We start from the raw sequence: 13,428 nt of genomic DNA, 5'->3' as shown, positions 1-13,428 counted from the left end.
GGAGGGGAAAACAAAGGTGAAAAGACCCCTCTCCCCTTTATTTTGGAGATTACTATGATCCTCAAGTGCCCCAGGCTTAGCTGCTCACTGTTTTTGACTCCAGAGGTCCATGAGTAATTGAAATCCTCTATTGTGATTTAGTTCATTCCTCACAACATCTGAATTAGGTGTGCCACAGATAACAATATACTGGCTAAGTTCTTGGCTTACTATTGAGAGCCAGGATATATACTGGGAAATGAGGTAGGCCTTTCTTCCTCAAAGTCAAAGACAAAATAATTATAATAGATGAACTTAGATATATACTTAAAACACAAATATCATAGCCTTTTAAGTAAGAACATAATAATTAAAAAGTAGGGCTTTATTTAATAATGACTATAATGAAGGTGTTTGAACTTCCTACATTTGTTTTGGAATAAATTTTCCAAACTAGAAAGTGCCTGGCCAGGCATGGTGGCTCACACCCTTAATCCCAGCACTTTGGGAGGCTGAGGCAGGTGGATCACCTGAGGTCGGAAGTTTAAGCAGCCTGGCCATCTTTTGGCAAAACCCCGTTTCTACTAAAAATACAAAAATTAGCCAGGCATGGTGGCATGCACCTGTAGCCCCAGCTACTTGGGAGTCTGAGGTGGGAGGATTACTTGAACACAGGAGGTGGAGGTTGCAGTGAGCCAAAATTGCACCACTGCACTCCAGCCTGGGCAACGGAGCAAGGCTCCATCTGAAAAATAAAAATAAAAAAGTGCCATGTCAATGTCAGTGGCTATTGTTATTAACATCATTATTAATTATTTGTATAACTGAATAACTATACTAAATGATAACTATAATTATAAAAAGCTTCGTCATAACTGGTCTAATTTGCCTATGTAAAGATTTACATTAGGTTATGGGATTCCTGGTTCCCAGGGAGATGTTGGCATTCTTTTCCCTGTATTTCTATATGTACTGATAGATGACATTTGGACATGACTTGTATCAGGATATATTTGGCTATGAGTAATAGAATACCTAAGATAGACTTAAAAATGTAGGATGTTTTATTACCTCAAATAATGATTATTCTGGAAGAAGGTGCTTTTATAGGTGGTTCGGCAGCTTAGCAGTTAAGACCCGAGGTTAGCATCTTTGTATTCTGTTGGCCTTTCCTTGAGTGTCACAGATGAACTCTGGAGTTTCAAATAGCAAATCCTCATATTAGCACCCCCCATAAGAAGGAAGGCTTGGTAGGCAAAATGGTAGCCCCCAGGATGGTGGTTTCAGTGGGGGCATCATGGCTGGAAGGGCACAGTAGGAGTTCCTAGAATGTTGATAATGTTCTGCTTCTTAATCCACGGTGCATTCAATTAATGAAAGTTTCACTCTTATGATTTGGACACTTTGCTATACATGTATTGTGCTCAATAAAAAGGCTTAAAAAGTTATTAAAATCACCACATAATAAATGATATATCTGTGCTTGCCCCAATCCTGAGCCTGACCCTCAGCTTCAGCTTCTAATGGACCCCTGCCCCTTCCCCTCTCCCTTCTCCCACATCTGCATCAGTGAGGTGGGGGAAGGGATGGGGGGTCTCAGTGATGGTGTGAGCACCAGATAAGACTGTGAACATACAAGTTGAGTATCCCTTATCCAAAATGCTTAGGACCAGACTTGTTTTTTATTTTGGATTTTTTTAGATTGTGGAATATTTGCATGATACCAGTTCAACATTCCTAACTGGAAAATCTGAAGTGCTCCAATGAGCATTTCTTTTGAGCATTATGTCAGTGCTCAAAAAGGTTTAGATTTGGGGGCATTTTGGATTTTGGAACTTCAGATTAGGGATACCCAACTTATATTGAGAGATGATTAAAAACAGCAACACATCCCTTTCAATTCACCAAAACAACTGGGTTGATTTGGTCAGTCAAATTGTCTCACTTGGGCACACATCATATAGCTTCTTTAAGTACAATAATGATTATATAACATCTCTTTTTGCTAATAACAATAATATTATTTTATCTACTTAGTAAGGTTATTGAGGATAGGAAGACAGCTTTTCATTTTCAGTCTCCAGGACACACACAAACTGTGTGCATAGTAGGTACTCAGTAAACACTTATCAAATGAACAGGTACATGAATTGTGAGCAGCCAATGAAAGAGAAGGTAAATTATCTTGTATGTGACAAATAGCAATTAAAGAAAAATTGGAAATTTAGACAGCAGGGCAGTAACAAGGAGTAGTGTCAGTGTTCTGTTTTCTAACTACATTTACATGACACTAAATATAATAAATAGGTTGTTAAACATCGTTCCCTTACTTGAAAAAGAAATCAGTCTCTAACGTTCCTAAAAATAAACACACTCCCTACTACTTGAGTATCTAAAAGTGAAAAGAAAAATGTGGCGGGCGAGGTACCCCAGTTGCCAAGAGTCGTGGCACCGGCACTTGCCACAAAGCCAAAGACTTTCCGCGTCTTACCTTAAACACTTCTCCAGGCAGCCTCCCCAACAGATTACCTTACCCAGCCATCCAAGCTTCCCTCACTTACCCAGTTCTACCCTCACTGGACTGGGCCAGACACTCCCGCTCCTTCCCCCATCCCCACCTTGGATACCTCACTCTCTGAAGATAACAGATTAAGAGTAAGCAGAACAAATGTTTTCTTACCTTTTGCCAGTGTTGTCTCTCTGGAATGTTCTTCCTCCTCAAAATCTTGGAAAATACCACCCTCACCCCGCCCCCAGTGCCAGATGCCAAGTTCCCTTACTCTATGATTCCTACCGTAATTCTTTCCAGGCCTTGGTGATGATTGTTTCCTTGTGCTTCAACCTGGCTTGTTTATCCTACTTGCAGAGCCCTTGCCACACTGGTGCAAAATAGCTGAGTATATGTGTGTCCTCCTCATTTGATTATGGGCACACACCATGTCTTACTCATCTTTAAATTCCTAGCACTGATTACGGCACTAGGCACCTAAAAGATGTGTGCCGAAAAGCATACTGAATTTCATAACCAACTCTTATCCATATCCTAGTACATATTGACTGATGTCACCCTTTTCCTACATGGCACTGACACTTACGGAATGCCTGCTGTGTTTCTGGCACTTCTCTATGTCCTTTACATGGACGAACTCATTTGATCTTGACAACGGCCTTATGTTCATTGTCATCCCTATTTTAAAGATGAGGTCTTTGAGGCACTAAGTGGCTGAGTAACTCACAAGGGCCAACAGCTTAGCGGGTAGGAGCCAGGATCTTGCAAGCTACCCTAGACGCTCTACTGCCTCTTGACTTGCAGTAATGAACTTTGTTTCTTGATTACCAAGAAATAAATGAGATGAAAGAGGGCCTAGCAGGTTGTGGGTTTACTGTGTCATAACACAATTGGTTTCAATGTTCATGCTGACCTGGAGAACTGTTTGTTTTGATGGATATAAGCTTATGTGCCAAATGTCAAGAATAGAAAACCCCTCTTTATGCTGTGTGTTTGGTACCTAATTTTCTATGAGGAACAGTACAGGTGATGTTAATACCAGAGATTTGGATTCAGTTCCCAGCTAGTTCTGCCTATGTTTATCTGTGGGAACTTGGCTGACTATTCCTCTTGTCCTCCCACTGGGTCTGAGGATTTGATGACACAAGTAAAGGCCTTAGCATGGGGCTCAACAAAAGGCAGTGTGTCGAGGGTCCCCAAGATGACCCCCAGTTCAGAGATTAATTAGAGGAACTCACAGGACTCAGCATATAATCACACTCATGGCTAAGATTTATTGCAGCAAAAGAATAGGAGGCAAAATCAGCAAAAGGCTAAGTCCAGAAAAAGCCAGGTGCAAGTTTCTAAGAGTCCTTTCCCTGTGGAGTCACACAAGACATGCTTAATTCCTCCCGCAATGGGTTGCAACAACACATGTGAAATGTTGTCCATCAGGGAAGCTCATTAGAGATTCAATGCTTAGGGTTTTGTTGGGTGCTGGTAGGCACCCTCTGCCTAGCAGGTGCCAATGTTATGCAGTACCAGAAGGAAAGCATAAACCAAATTGACTGCACACATTGCAAGGCATAGTGAGCGACCCTGATTGTTTAGGGAAAGTTTCATGTGGCTGTAGGGAACAGCTTACCAGCTAATGCCCAACCTTGCAGGCCTACCTTCTAAAGATATTCATCTCTGGCCTGCCATGTTTACTGTTTTCTGTACAGTCAGCCACCAACCTTATGATGACTGACTATGCAGAAAAGAATAAGCAGCATCATAGCTGATGCCATGAAACTCTATTCTTTTAAAGGCAGGTGGTTCGGTGAATACTGTGGCATCGAGGCATCTGAGAGGAAGGTGTGTTCAGGACATGAGCATTCATTTCTTTGGAGTGTTAATTCCCCCTTTACTGCTCACCCACATTCCTTCACATCTTTCAGGGCATCTTCGAATTCCCACCTCTTTCACCCCTTCAGAGGCTACACAAGCCGCTTTCCATTTCTTCTCCCTCCTGTGGCATATGGAGTTTATGGTATGCTGTTTGGGCTTCTGAATATACTATTTTATATTCTTTGTATATTTTGTATTTTTTCTTCAGCAGGTCCTTGTGTATTTGTCAAAATAGTGTGAAGGATCAAAAACTCAAATGACTTCAAGGGCTAGGCAGGTTACAGAAATGAAGGGAGATGGTTGCAAGGAAAATAGACAGTTGACACTTTCAAAAGAAAATGGAACCTTCCTCCCCTGACAAAGGTTGTTCACAGAATGAGCTTAGTCTGAGGACATCAGTTTAGAGCTCCTGAATTCGACTGACTGTGATTTTCTTTAGGTCAGAGATAATTTCTTATACAATTTTATTATTTCCCCAATAGAAAAATAATATTTTTTTCATCTGTTCAACAATATTTATTCAATACAGCCATATGCCTAGGATAAAAGATGAAAAAGACAAAATCTTTGCTTCAAATACATCAGTATTGTATGAAAACAGACAAAGAATGAAACAGGTGTATAAGAGTGTCATAAATTCTATGTTCGAGCACTACACTGTGCTATTAGATATTACCAGGGACATTGTCTATTTGCACAGACCGTGATTTCCCTGGTGCCTGTACAGCACCTGGAATATCATAGATATTTAACATATATCTGTTCAGTGAACATTTGAATGAATAGTGCAGTGATTCCAAAACGATTTGACTGATTATCAATATCATTTGAGGAAACGTTATAAAAATACAGGTTACTGAGCCCAACTCCAGACTTATTGAATCAAAATTGTGGGGAATGCAGCTCAGAGACCTGATTGTCTACAGTTTTCTGTCTGAACATGATGTTGGGAACGTTGGCCAACCGAGGTGCCCCCTTCTTCTGTTTCATGCTTGCTATTGCTGAGAGAACTGAGTGAGTGCAGAAGGTGCAGGTTCTTGTGGGAGGAGAGGTTGGTGGGGCTACACTTTGCTATGCACCTGAACTTGTCATGTAGATGCCCCTGCCAAACCCCTACAAGTTAGATTGTCTGAAGCAGGAGGGTCCAGAAGCCTGATGAGCTGCATTCAGGAATAAGAGCTGCCTGGTAGGATTCAGTTATTGATCTTGGCTGTAGGGCTTTGCCTACTGTATCATTTCAGTTATCAAATACAAATTCTTAGGGAAGTAGAGTTTCACAAGTGACATCTCCTCCAACTGCCTGTGCATTAGCAGAAGCCCAGTGACTTTTGCTTTTTTTGTTTTTTTAGAACTTTTCTTCTCCACAGGTCAGAATCTTGATTCTACAAGGCTCTAAGCTTCTTGATGCTAGGGACATTCTCTCCTTTTATTTCTATGCTCCAGGGATATTACTTGCCAATGTTTGCTGAATAAATGGATGGGTGAGTTGAATCTATTTGAAATTTTAAATGATGTAGTATCAGTTTCTGTTTGTCTTTTTTTGTTGTGGTAGAAGCAAGCACATGGAGAAACTAGAAGTAGACCCTAGCAAGCACTCATTCCCTGATGTGACTAACATAGTTCAAGAGAAAAAACACACACCCGGAAGACGACCTGAACCCAAAATTATACCAAGTGAGGAAGACCCAACCTTTGAAGACAACCCTGAAGTGCCTCCGCTGATTTGAAACATCTGGCTGCGTTGCCATTGGCTGAGACCCACCAGGTGCAGTTTTGGTTGGTGTAGAGACCATATGCATATTATTCCTGGGATAAACACAGAGTTATTTGTCAATATCGCTACTCCAGTGTTTTAACTCTTACTTTGCATAGTAATACCCTTAAGCTAGCTTAAAATTAAAATGTATGTCTTAAATGCTATAACTCATCATTTACCTATAATAAAGGGTTGGTATTGAAAATGTTTAGTAAGATCATAGAACTATTGCATAAAACATTGATTATAAATCCCAGAACTGTCTACTTATGCAAAGTATTAATTCATAGATAAAAGGACTGAGTATTAAATTGGTACTTCAGCAAATTGGTCAAGCTTAGAAGTTAAAGGTGTAATTTCAGACCCAATTGGAATACTTTAATATGATTTTAAACAGCATTTCCATTTTCCTTCTCATGATGTGTATGCTTTCTCTGGTGGCATGGTATAATGACAAGAATATGAGTTTTGAAACCAGACACTCTATATTTGGATTCCAGCTCAATCACTTTGTAAAGACCTTCAGCAAGTCCTTTAATTCTCTGAGCCTTAGTGGCTTCATGTATAATCTGGGAATAATAACACTTGCCTCACAGGTTTGTCTCAAGACAAACTGCAGAAAGCACTTAGTACAGTGTCAGCCATACATTTAGAGCCTCCTCTCTCTCTCCTTCTTCCCTTTCTCCTCTCTCTCCTCCTTCCTTTCTCCTCTCTCTCCTCCTCCCTGCTCCTTCTTCCACTCCCTCCCCAATTACTTTTCTCCCCTTATTCTTTTTCTTCACCTTTTTACTCCCCATCCCACTCCTCCTCCTCTATTTCCTTCTTTACTTCTTAAATATCTTACCTCTTCTTTATCTAGAACATTATGAATTCAATATTTCACGTACATTGTAGGACAAATTACTGTTACTGTGATCATGATATAGCAACATTTAAATCAGTTTCCCCAAATATTCATTCAACAAATACTTATTGAGCAACTACTGAGTGCTAGCCCCCTCTCTGCTCATCAGGGATTTAGTAGTAACAAAGCAGACAAATACATACACACAGACTATGTCAGGTGGTGTTCAGAGCTGTGAAGGAGAGTCAGAGTGAGGGGATCAAGGGTGATGGGTGCTTTTTCAGACAGGGCTTTTCTCTGTTAAACAGGCTTCCAATGGAAGACTCTGCTAATGTTTAGCAGGTAACTAAAATGCATCAGTTAGAAAAAATATGATGAGAATGAGGGACTGGTTATAGGAATGCAATTGGACACAAATGTGGGAAGAGCTGGGTAGTGAAGCTCTAGAAGGGAGAGGTAGAGAACTGAAAGGGGAAGCATTGGTGCAGGTAGACAATTCAGAACTTGTACAGAATCTGAGAAGCTGAAATAGGACTGTGACTGGGAGCTTGTGGAGAGGTCTATGGGAATCATCACGCTGCTGAAATTGTTGCCTCTATTTATCTGCTGCCCTTCTGGTCCATGGCCAAGATCCTGGTGGGTGGGCTTGGAGTCAGCCTTCGTCAGCAGGCCTGCGGTAAGAAAGATGGGATAGACACACGGTGGTGGAGATCAAGGATCAGCTGCAGCAGGCTGGGTTCCTCTGCATCTGTCCATCACTGCGACTGACGGCGATGACTGAGTATAACACCTTTCTTCATGGTCACCTCTACCCGGGAACCACATAGGGAAGGAAATTCTGGAAAACAGTTCCCAGCATAGCCAACTTGACGTATCATAATCCAACAGAACTCAACCTCTACCAACTTGGAAATCATGTACATTTGTCAGGACTGTATTTAATTTCCACATAAAGAGAAAGCAACATTATACTTTTGACCAAATTAATACGAGTATCCATTAACCAAACAAAACTGTTCTATCTGTTATGGACTGAATAATTGTGTACTCACAAAATCCATATTTGGAAGCCCTAACCCCCAGTGTGATGGTATTTGGAGGTGGGCCTTTGGGAGATAATTAGGATTAAATAATATCATGAAGGTTGGTTCCTCATGATGGTATTTGTGTTCTTTTTTTTTTTTTTTTTTTTTTTTTTTGGGACGGAGTCTTGCTCTTTCTCCCAGGCCAGAGTGCAGTGGTGCGATCTCGGCTCACTGCAAGCTCCGCCTCCCGGGTTCACGCCATTCTCCTGCCTCAGCCTCCTGAGTAGCTGGGACTACAGGCGCCCGCCACTGCGCCTAGCTAATTTTTTGTATTTTTTAGTAGAGACGGGGTTTCACCGTGTTAGCCAGGATGGTCTCGATCTCCTGACCTCGTGATCCGCCCGCCTCGGCCTCCCAAAGTGCTGGGATTACAGGCATGAGCCACCGCGCCCGGCCGGTATTTGTGTTCTTAGGAGGAAGAGATACCGGAGACCGCTCTCTCTCAGCCATCTGGCCATCTGAGGACAGAGCACTAAGTCAGGAGGAGATCTTGGACTTCTGGCCTCCAGAACTGGGAGAAATAAATTTCTGTTGTTTTAAGCACCCAGTCTATGGTACTTTTTTTGTGGCAGCCCAAGCAGACGAGGACATTATCCCTCTCCCAAAAAAGATACACAGAGTCCTAGATGTGACCTTTTTCATCCGTGACTGATGGTTATTTCTCTTCTAGAGGACTCAACGCTCTCATTTTTATATCCTATGAATTAAATACTGAGATATAAAGTTAACCACTATTAACACATCTTATGTTAGAATGGAAAAAAAAGAAACAAAGTGAAGGGATTTACGTATATAGATAAATTCATATGTGGATGTAAATATGTGGTCCACTCTAACTGTGGACCATGGTGTTGTTTTGGGTCCCCAGGAATTACCATTGGTTCAGAGCCAATGTCCAGTAATCCCTGAAATGTCTGAGTGTTTCTTTCCTCTCAGTGCACAGTCACCCTCGTAAATGCGGGCCCCTTTGCAGAAAGCTAGAAGGAAGATTTATAGAATAAAATTTTGGCAGTATAGCAGGGTTCTTCCCCAAGGAGATCCAGCTGTCAGGCAGTAAACCAGGAGGATATCTGCAGGAAGAGTGTTCCAAAAACTAGACAGATTTTTATATATGGGTATGTGTGTTTACACACGTATATATTCATATCAAAGCAAGGAAGAAATACCATCACTACTATATATCTTGTTTTTGAAGCTGATCACATGGCTGCAGCTGGTAACTGATATTTATAGCCTTCTCCTTCCACTACCTATTTCATGTTACCTTTCCTTCAGCAAGCACCTCCATGGGGTAGTTCCTGACGTCATGGGGCAACCCAACCTTCATTCCTGCACATTCTGTGCCATTGACAGTCCTATCTATATTGGGCGGTTTAGTTTTCCATTTACTATAAACACAAAACTGGAGGTACTAAAAAGATGCCCCAAGAATTATTTGCATTTCAGTTAAATCCCTCCCTCTTCTCTCCTACTGCCTGTGAGCAGTAGCTATTCATTTTCTTGTGATGGTGAAATCTCCCAGCCAGTACACTAACTTCCTTCTTTGCCTGTTAGTTCACTGGCACAAAGACCCCAACATGGCTAGATTTGTCTCCACTTGCAATTAGAAGGCAGCATTGTTGTGTTTTCTGATGAAAGCACTCTTTCCTTTGGAACCAATCTCTCTAAACCAGCAGAGCCCCAAGTTCCAGAAGCAGGAAGTAAAATGTTGTCGAGTTAATTAGTAGGGGCAGTAGCGAGGGGGCCATACTCATTCCCATCCCTTCGTTCCAGATCTATGCATCTTGGCTATGAAAGAAACAGCACCATATATTGGATGGGGATTCAGATTCTATATTATATCCAAAGGAACATTACCTCCTCCACAAAAAACATTATATCACATGTTGGCACTTTAATTAAACCTTCAAAAGGCCACTTCATTGTTCTGTCAGGCCAGCTGCTCCAGGTAAGTTCATTGAATTCTATAGCATCATTCTATTGACATGCTTCATTTGCTGGAAATTGAGTTGCTTGGTTAGAAGTGACACTCCATGAAATACTATGACAGTGAATATGGCATTTGTTAGGTAAGTCCACAGATAGTGGTTTTGGCAGAAGCATTGTAGGGAAGGAAGAAAGATTTATGTTCAGAATAAGTGCATTTTCCAGTGAAAATAAGGGTCTTTCTCTTCCATAATAGAATTATTATTGTTATTGTGTAATCAACTTGCCACCAGGTGGCTGGCTTGTCCTGTAGGGTCTTTAAGTGGCTACATATGGGACTAAGTGTTGGCTTCTACTTTTGTCGTATTTGTCACTGTGAAAGTCTGAAAACATCTGCAAATTACTGGACACTCCTTCCATCAAGAGGTGGAGTCTCTGCCCTCTTACCTTGAATCTGGGCTAAACTTGGTGACTTGCTTCTAACCTATGGAAATGATGCCCTAAGGCTTTCACGGCCATACCACTAGGTGGCTGTCATAGCCATACGAATTCTGCTTGGCTCTCTTGGGACGCTTGCTCTGGGCGAATCCAGCCACCATGTAAGAAGTTCAACCCCTCTGGGACTGCCATGCTGGAAATGCCACACAGGGGCGTTCCAATCACAGCCTCAGCAGTGTTCCTGGCTACCACATCAACTTCCAGACAGACAAGTCGGCCATCTTTGATATCCAGTCCAGTCAAGCCTTTAGATTACTGCAGTTCTAGCCAACATCTGGCTGCAGCGGCAGGAGAGACCCCAAGTGAAAACTGTCCTGCTGAGCTTTCCCAAAATTGAACCCACAAAATTGTGGGCAAAATACAATGGTTTTAATTTACTAAATTTTAGGGATAATTTTTCTTTTGGTAGCAATAGCAATCAGAACATATTTGGCACCTGGAGATGGGGCTTTACCAAAACAAAAACCTAACACATATGGTTATTGCTGGGGGCCAGGGAGCAGTCAAGCTGGAAGGACCCTGAGGAGGCTGATGCATTTGGATGCTCCAGGAAACAGACACCAAGAAGAAGTTAGAACTGCAAGAGATTTACTGGGGGATAATGCCTAAGGAAGAAGGAGAAAAGGGGGAGCAGAAGTGCAAATGGAAAGCCTGAAGACTTTCAAGCTTAGATGTGACTTCGACACCTGTAAAATGAGGCAGAAGGAAGAGGAAGGAGGATTGGCTAGAAGGATCGTCTTAACTGCAGCTCTGAGAAAATCTCAGCCAATGGGTAGCTCCAGCACAGATTGTCACAGAAGATGGGCATGCTGGGCAGAAATGGCCAAGCCTGGTTGCCCATGCCATGTTGAGTTATTGACTGGAAGCTGCCTTGAAGAGTGTGGGGGCCTCCGCCCGAATGCTGCAGTGGACCTGGGAGGCACTTGCCGCTGAGGTTTTCGGCTCTTCGCACTCCCTATGGTAGGTTCTGTCTGGAAGAGATCTGAGCAGTGCATCTCTGTGGCTACACAAGACTATTAAGGAAACTTGATAGGCCCCAGGAGGCTGTCAGTGAGGACGTATAGGAAACTAAGGAACATGCTCTTCCCTGATGGAGGAAAGGAGGTCCTTGTTATGTAATAGAAAAAAGTTTAGTAACTGTTGCCTATGGTAACATGAAAAAATTTTTTAATGTACCTGCTGACTTGATGCATTTAATGAAAGAGATTTCCAAATAGAACACTGAAAGTGTTCACTAGGATCTTGCAGCTACAAATCACAGGGTACAAATAGTGATAAGCTATAGAGGACATGTAAAGGAGCTAACCTGGCTAGATTCAAAACTAAAACTTTCTCATCCTAGTCTCTTTCAGCAGAGTGAAACTGGCCTCACCGTAACTGTGGGCCACTGTGTTGTTTGGTGTCTCCATGGGTAGTGTTTCCTAAAGTTGGGGGTACACAGGCTGGTACGTGACTCATGCCTGAGAAGCTTCTAAATGACAGTGGGCCGGGGTCTGATCCTGCAGGCGGAATCAGTCCAGACGGCCAGAGAAGGGCCGTGCTGGGGCAACAGGAGAATGTGGCCCTCTCCTAAAGCTGGCTGAGGTTCCTGGAACAAAGGATGGCCTGGGTTCATCTAGGGCACTGTTCTTTTGCACTACTGGAGGGGTGAGGAGCCTGAGAGAAGAGGCTGGAGTATGCCGCAGGATGCCAGAGACTGAGGATGGAATCTCAAAGGAGTGGAAAGAACAAAGGATGTAGGAGAGAGGGGCAAACAGAGAACCTCTGAAGAAGCCAGGAAAGAGTCTCAAGAGGGAGAGAAACTACCTCCAATTCTCCCCCAACCCCGCAGAGCAGGAAGCCTTACCAAACCCCTAAGAACAGTCAAGGTCCTGTTTTTCCTAGCCTTTGACTTGAATGACTAAGGGAGGGGGTGGTCACCAGGACCCAGAGAGACAATTGAGTCCAGTAGGCAACTGACAGGAACTGAGACCCCCTTCCAGGGGCAGCCCACCCAGTACCACCCACAGGGAGACAGCTGGGGGAATAGACATCTTGACCTGACTCCCTTCTTCCCTCCCATCGCTTGCTAAAGCTTCCCAGTGACCAAAACCCACTGGAAGCCAGAGGCGAGGGAGCCTGTTGATGGGGTCCTTCGAGGTCATCTTCCTGGGCACATAGCATGGTGAAGGGCAGGGGAAGGAGCCAGCATTCTCCCTTTTATCTTCCTTCATCCCCCACTCCACCTCTTCCACACTGGAGGAGGCGGCTAGAGATCCAGTGATGTGAGCAGGATGAGAGAAGGGAGAGGAAGAACCACATTGCCGCCACCTTTTCTGTTGCGTTTCTAACCTCAGCATCCTGAGGAGATAGAAGAGGGAGAGGAGACAGAGGATGCAATGCCAGGGTTTTGACCATTATAGGGACAATCTCATCTCTGAATAGAGACGAAGAATATGAGTCCAATGGCTGAAGGGCCAAGAAGAAATGCCACAGGATCTGCCTAAATCTTCATCCAGGGGCAGGAAAGGGCCACCCCAACTGAAGAAAGATGAAGACATAGTGGAAGACAAATCTGTTGTGTTTGGATCACACTGACAAGGTTAACATTCATGCTTAAAAGTTCATGGATAATAAGAAGTGATTCCAGAAACTGGCGCTCCGGCTGCTCCTTCCAAAGTCCCTCATGCCACCTTCTCATGTTCTGCCACTGATCCTTTTTTTTTTTTTTTTTGAGACGGAGTCTTGCTCTTTCACCCAGGCTGGAGTGCAGTGGCGCGATCTCGGCTCACTGCAGGCTCCGCCTCCCGGGTTCACGCCATTCTCCTGCCTCAGCCTCCCATGTAGCTGGGACTACAGGCGCCCGCCACCTCGCCCGGCTAATTTTTTGTATTTTTAGTAGAGACGGGGTTTCACCGTGTTAGCCAGGATGGTCTCGATCTCCTGACCTCGTGATCTGCCCGCCTCGGCCTCCCAAAGTGCT

General features: G+C 43.3%; 1 protein-coding gene across 5 annotated transcripts in view; it reads left to right on the top strand.

Moving 5' to 3' along the window:
• The window catches only part of DNAAF11 (dynein axonemal assembly factor 11), a 106,525-nt gene extending 97,936 nt beyond the window's left edge, over positions 1-8,589 (top strand). For 4 of the 5 annotated variants that reach the window (XM_055287289.2, XM_055287286.2, XM_055287283.2 and 1 more), the window contains one exon: positions 5,910-8,589. In XM_055287289.2, the coding sequence (XP_055143264.1) occupies positions 5,910-6,084 (175 nt within the window). In that variant the 3' untranslated portion in view covers positions 6,085-8,589. The remainder of the gene's footprint in view (positions 1-5,909) is intronic. The other variant, XM_055287284.2, reaches the window with a different exon arrangement.
• Positions 8,590-13,428: the final 4,839 nt, after the last annotated feature.

This window comes from Symphalangus syndactylus, chromosome 7 (assembly GCF_028878055.3).
Source record: "Symphalangus syndactylus isolate Jambi chromosome 7, NHGRI_mSymSyn1-v2.1_pri, whole genome shotgun sequence".
NCBI lineage: Eukaryota > Metazoa > Chordata > Mammalia > Primates > Hylobatidae > Symphalangus > Symphalangus syndactylus.
This window is presented reverse-complemented; position numbering and strand designations above follow the sequence as displayed.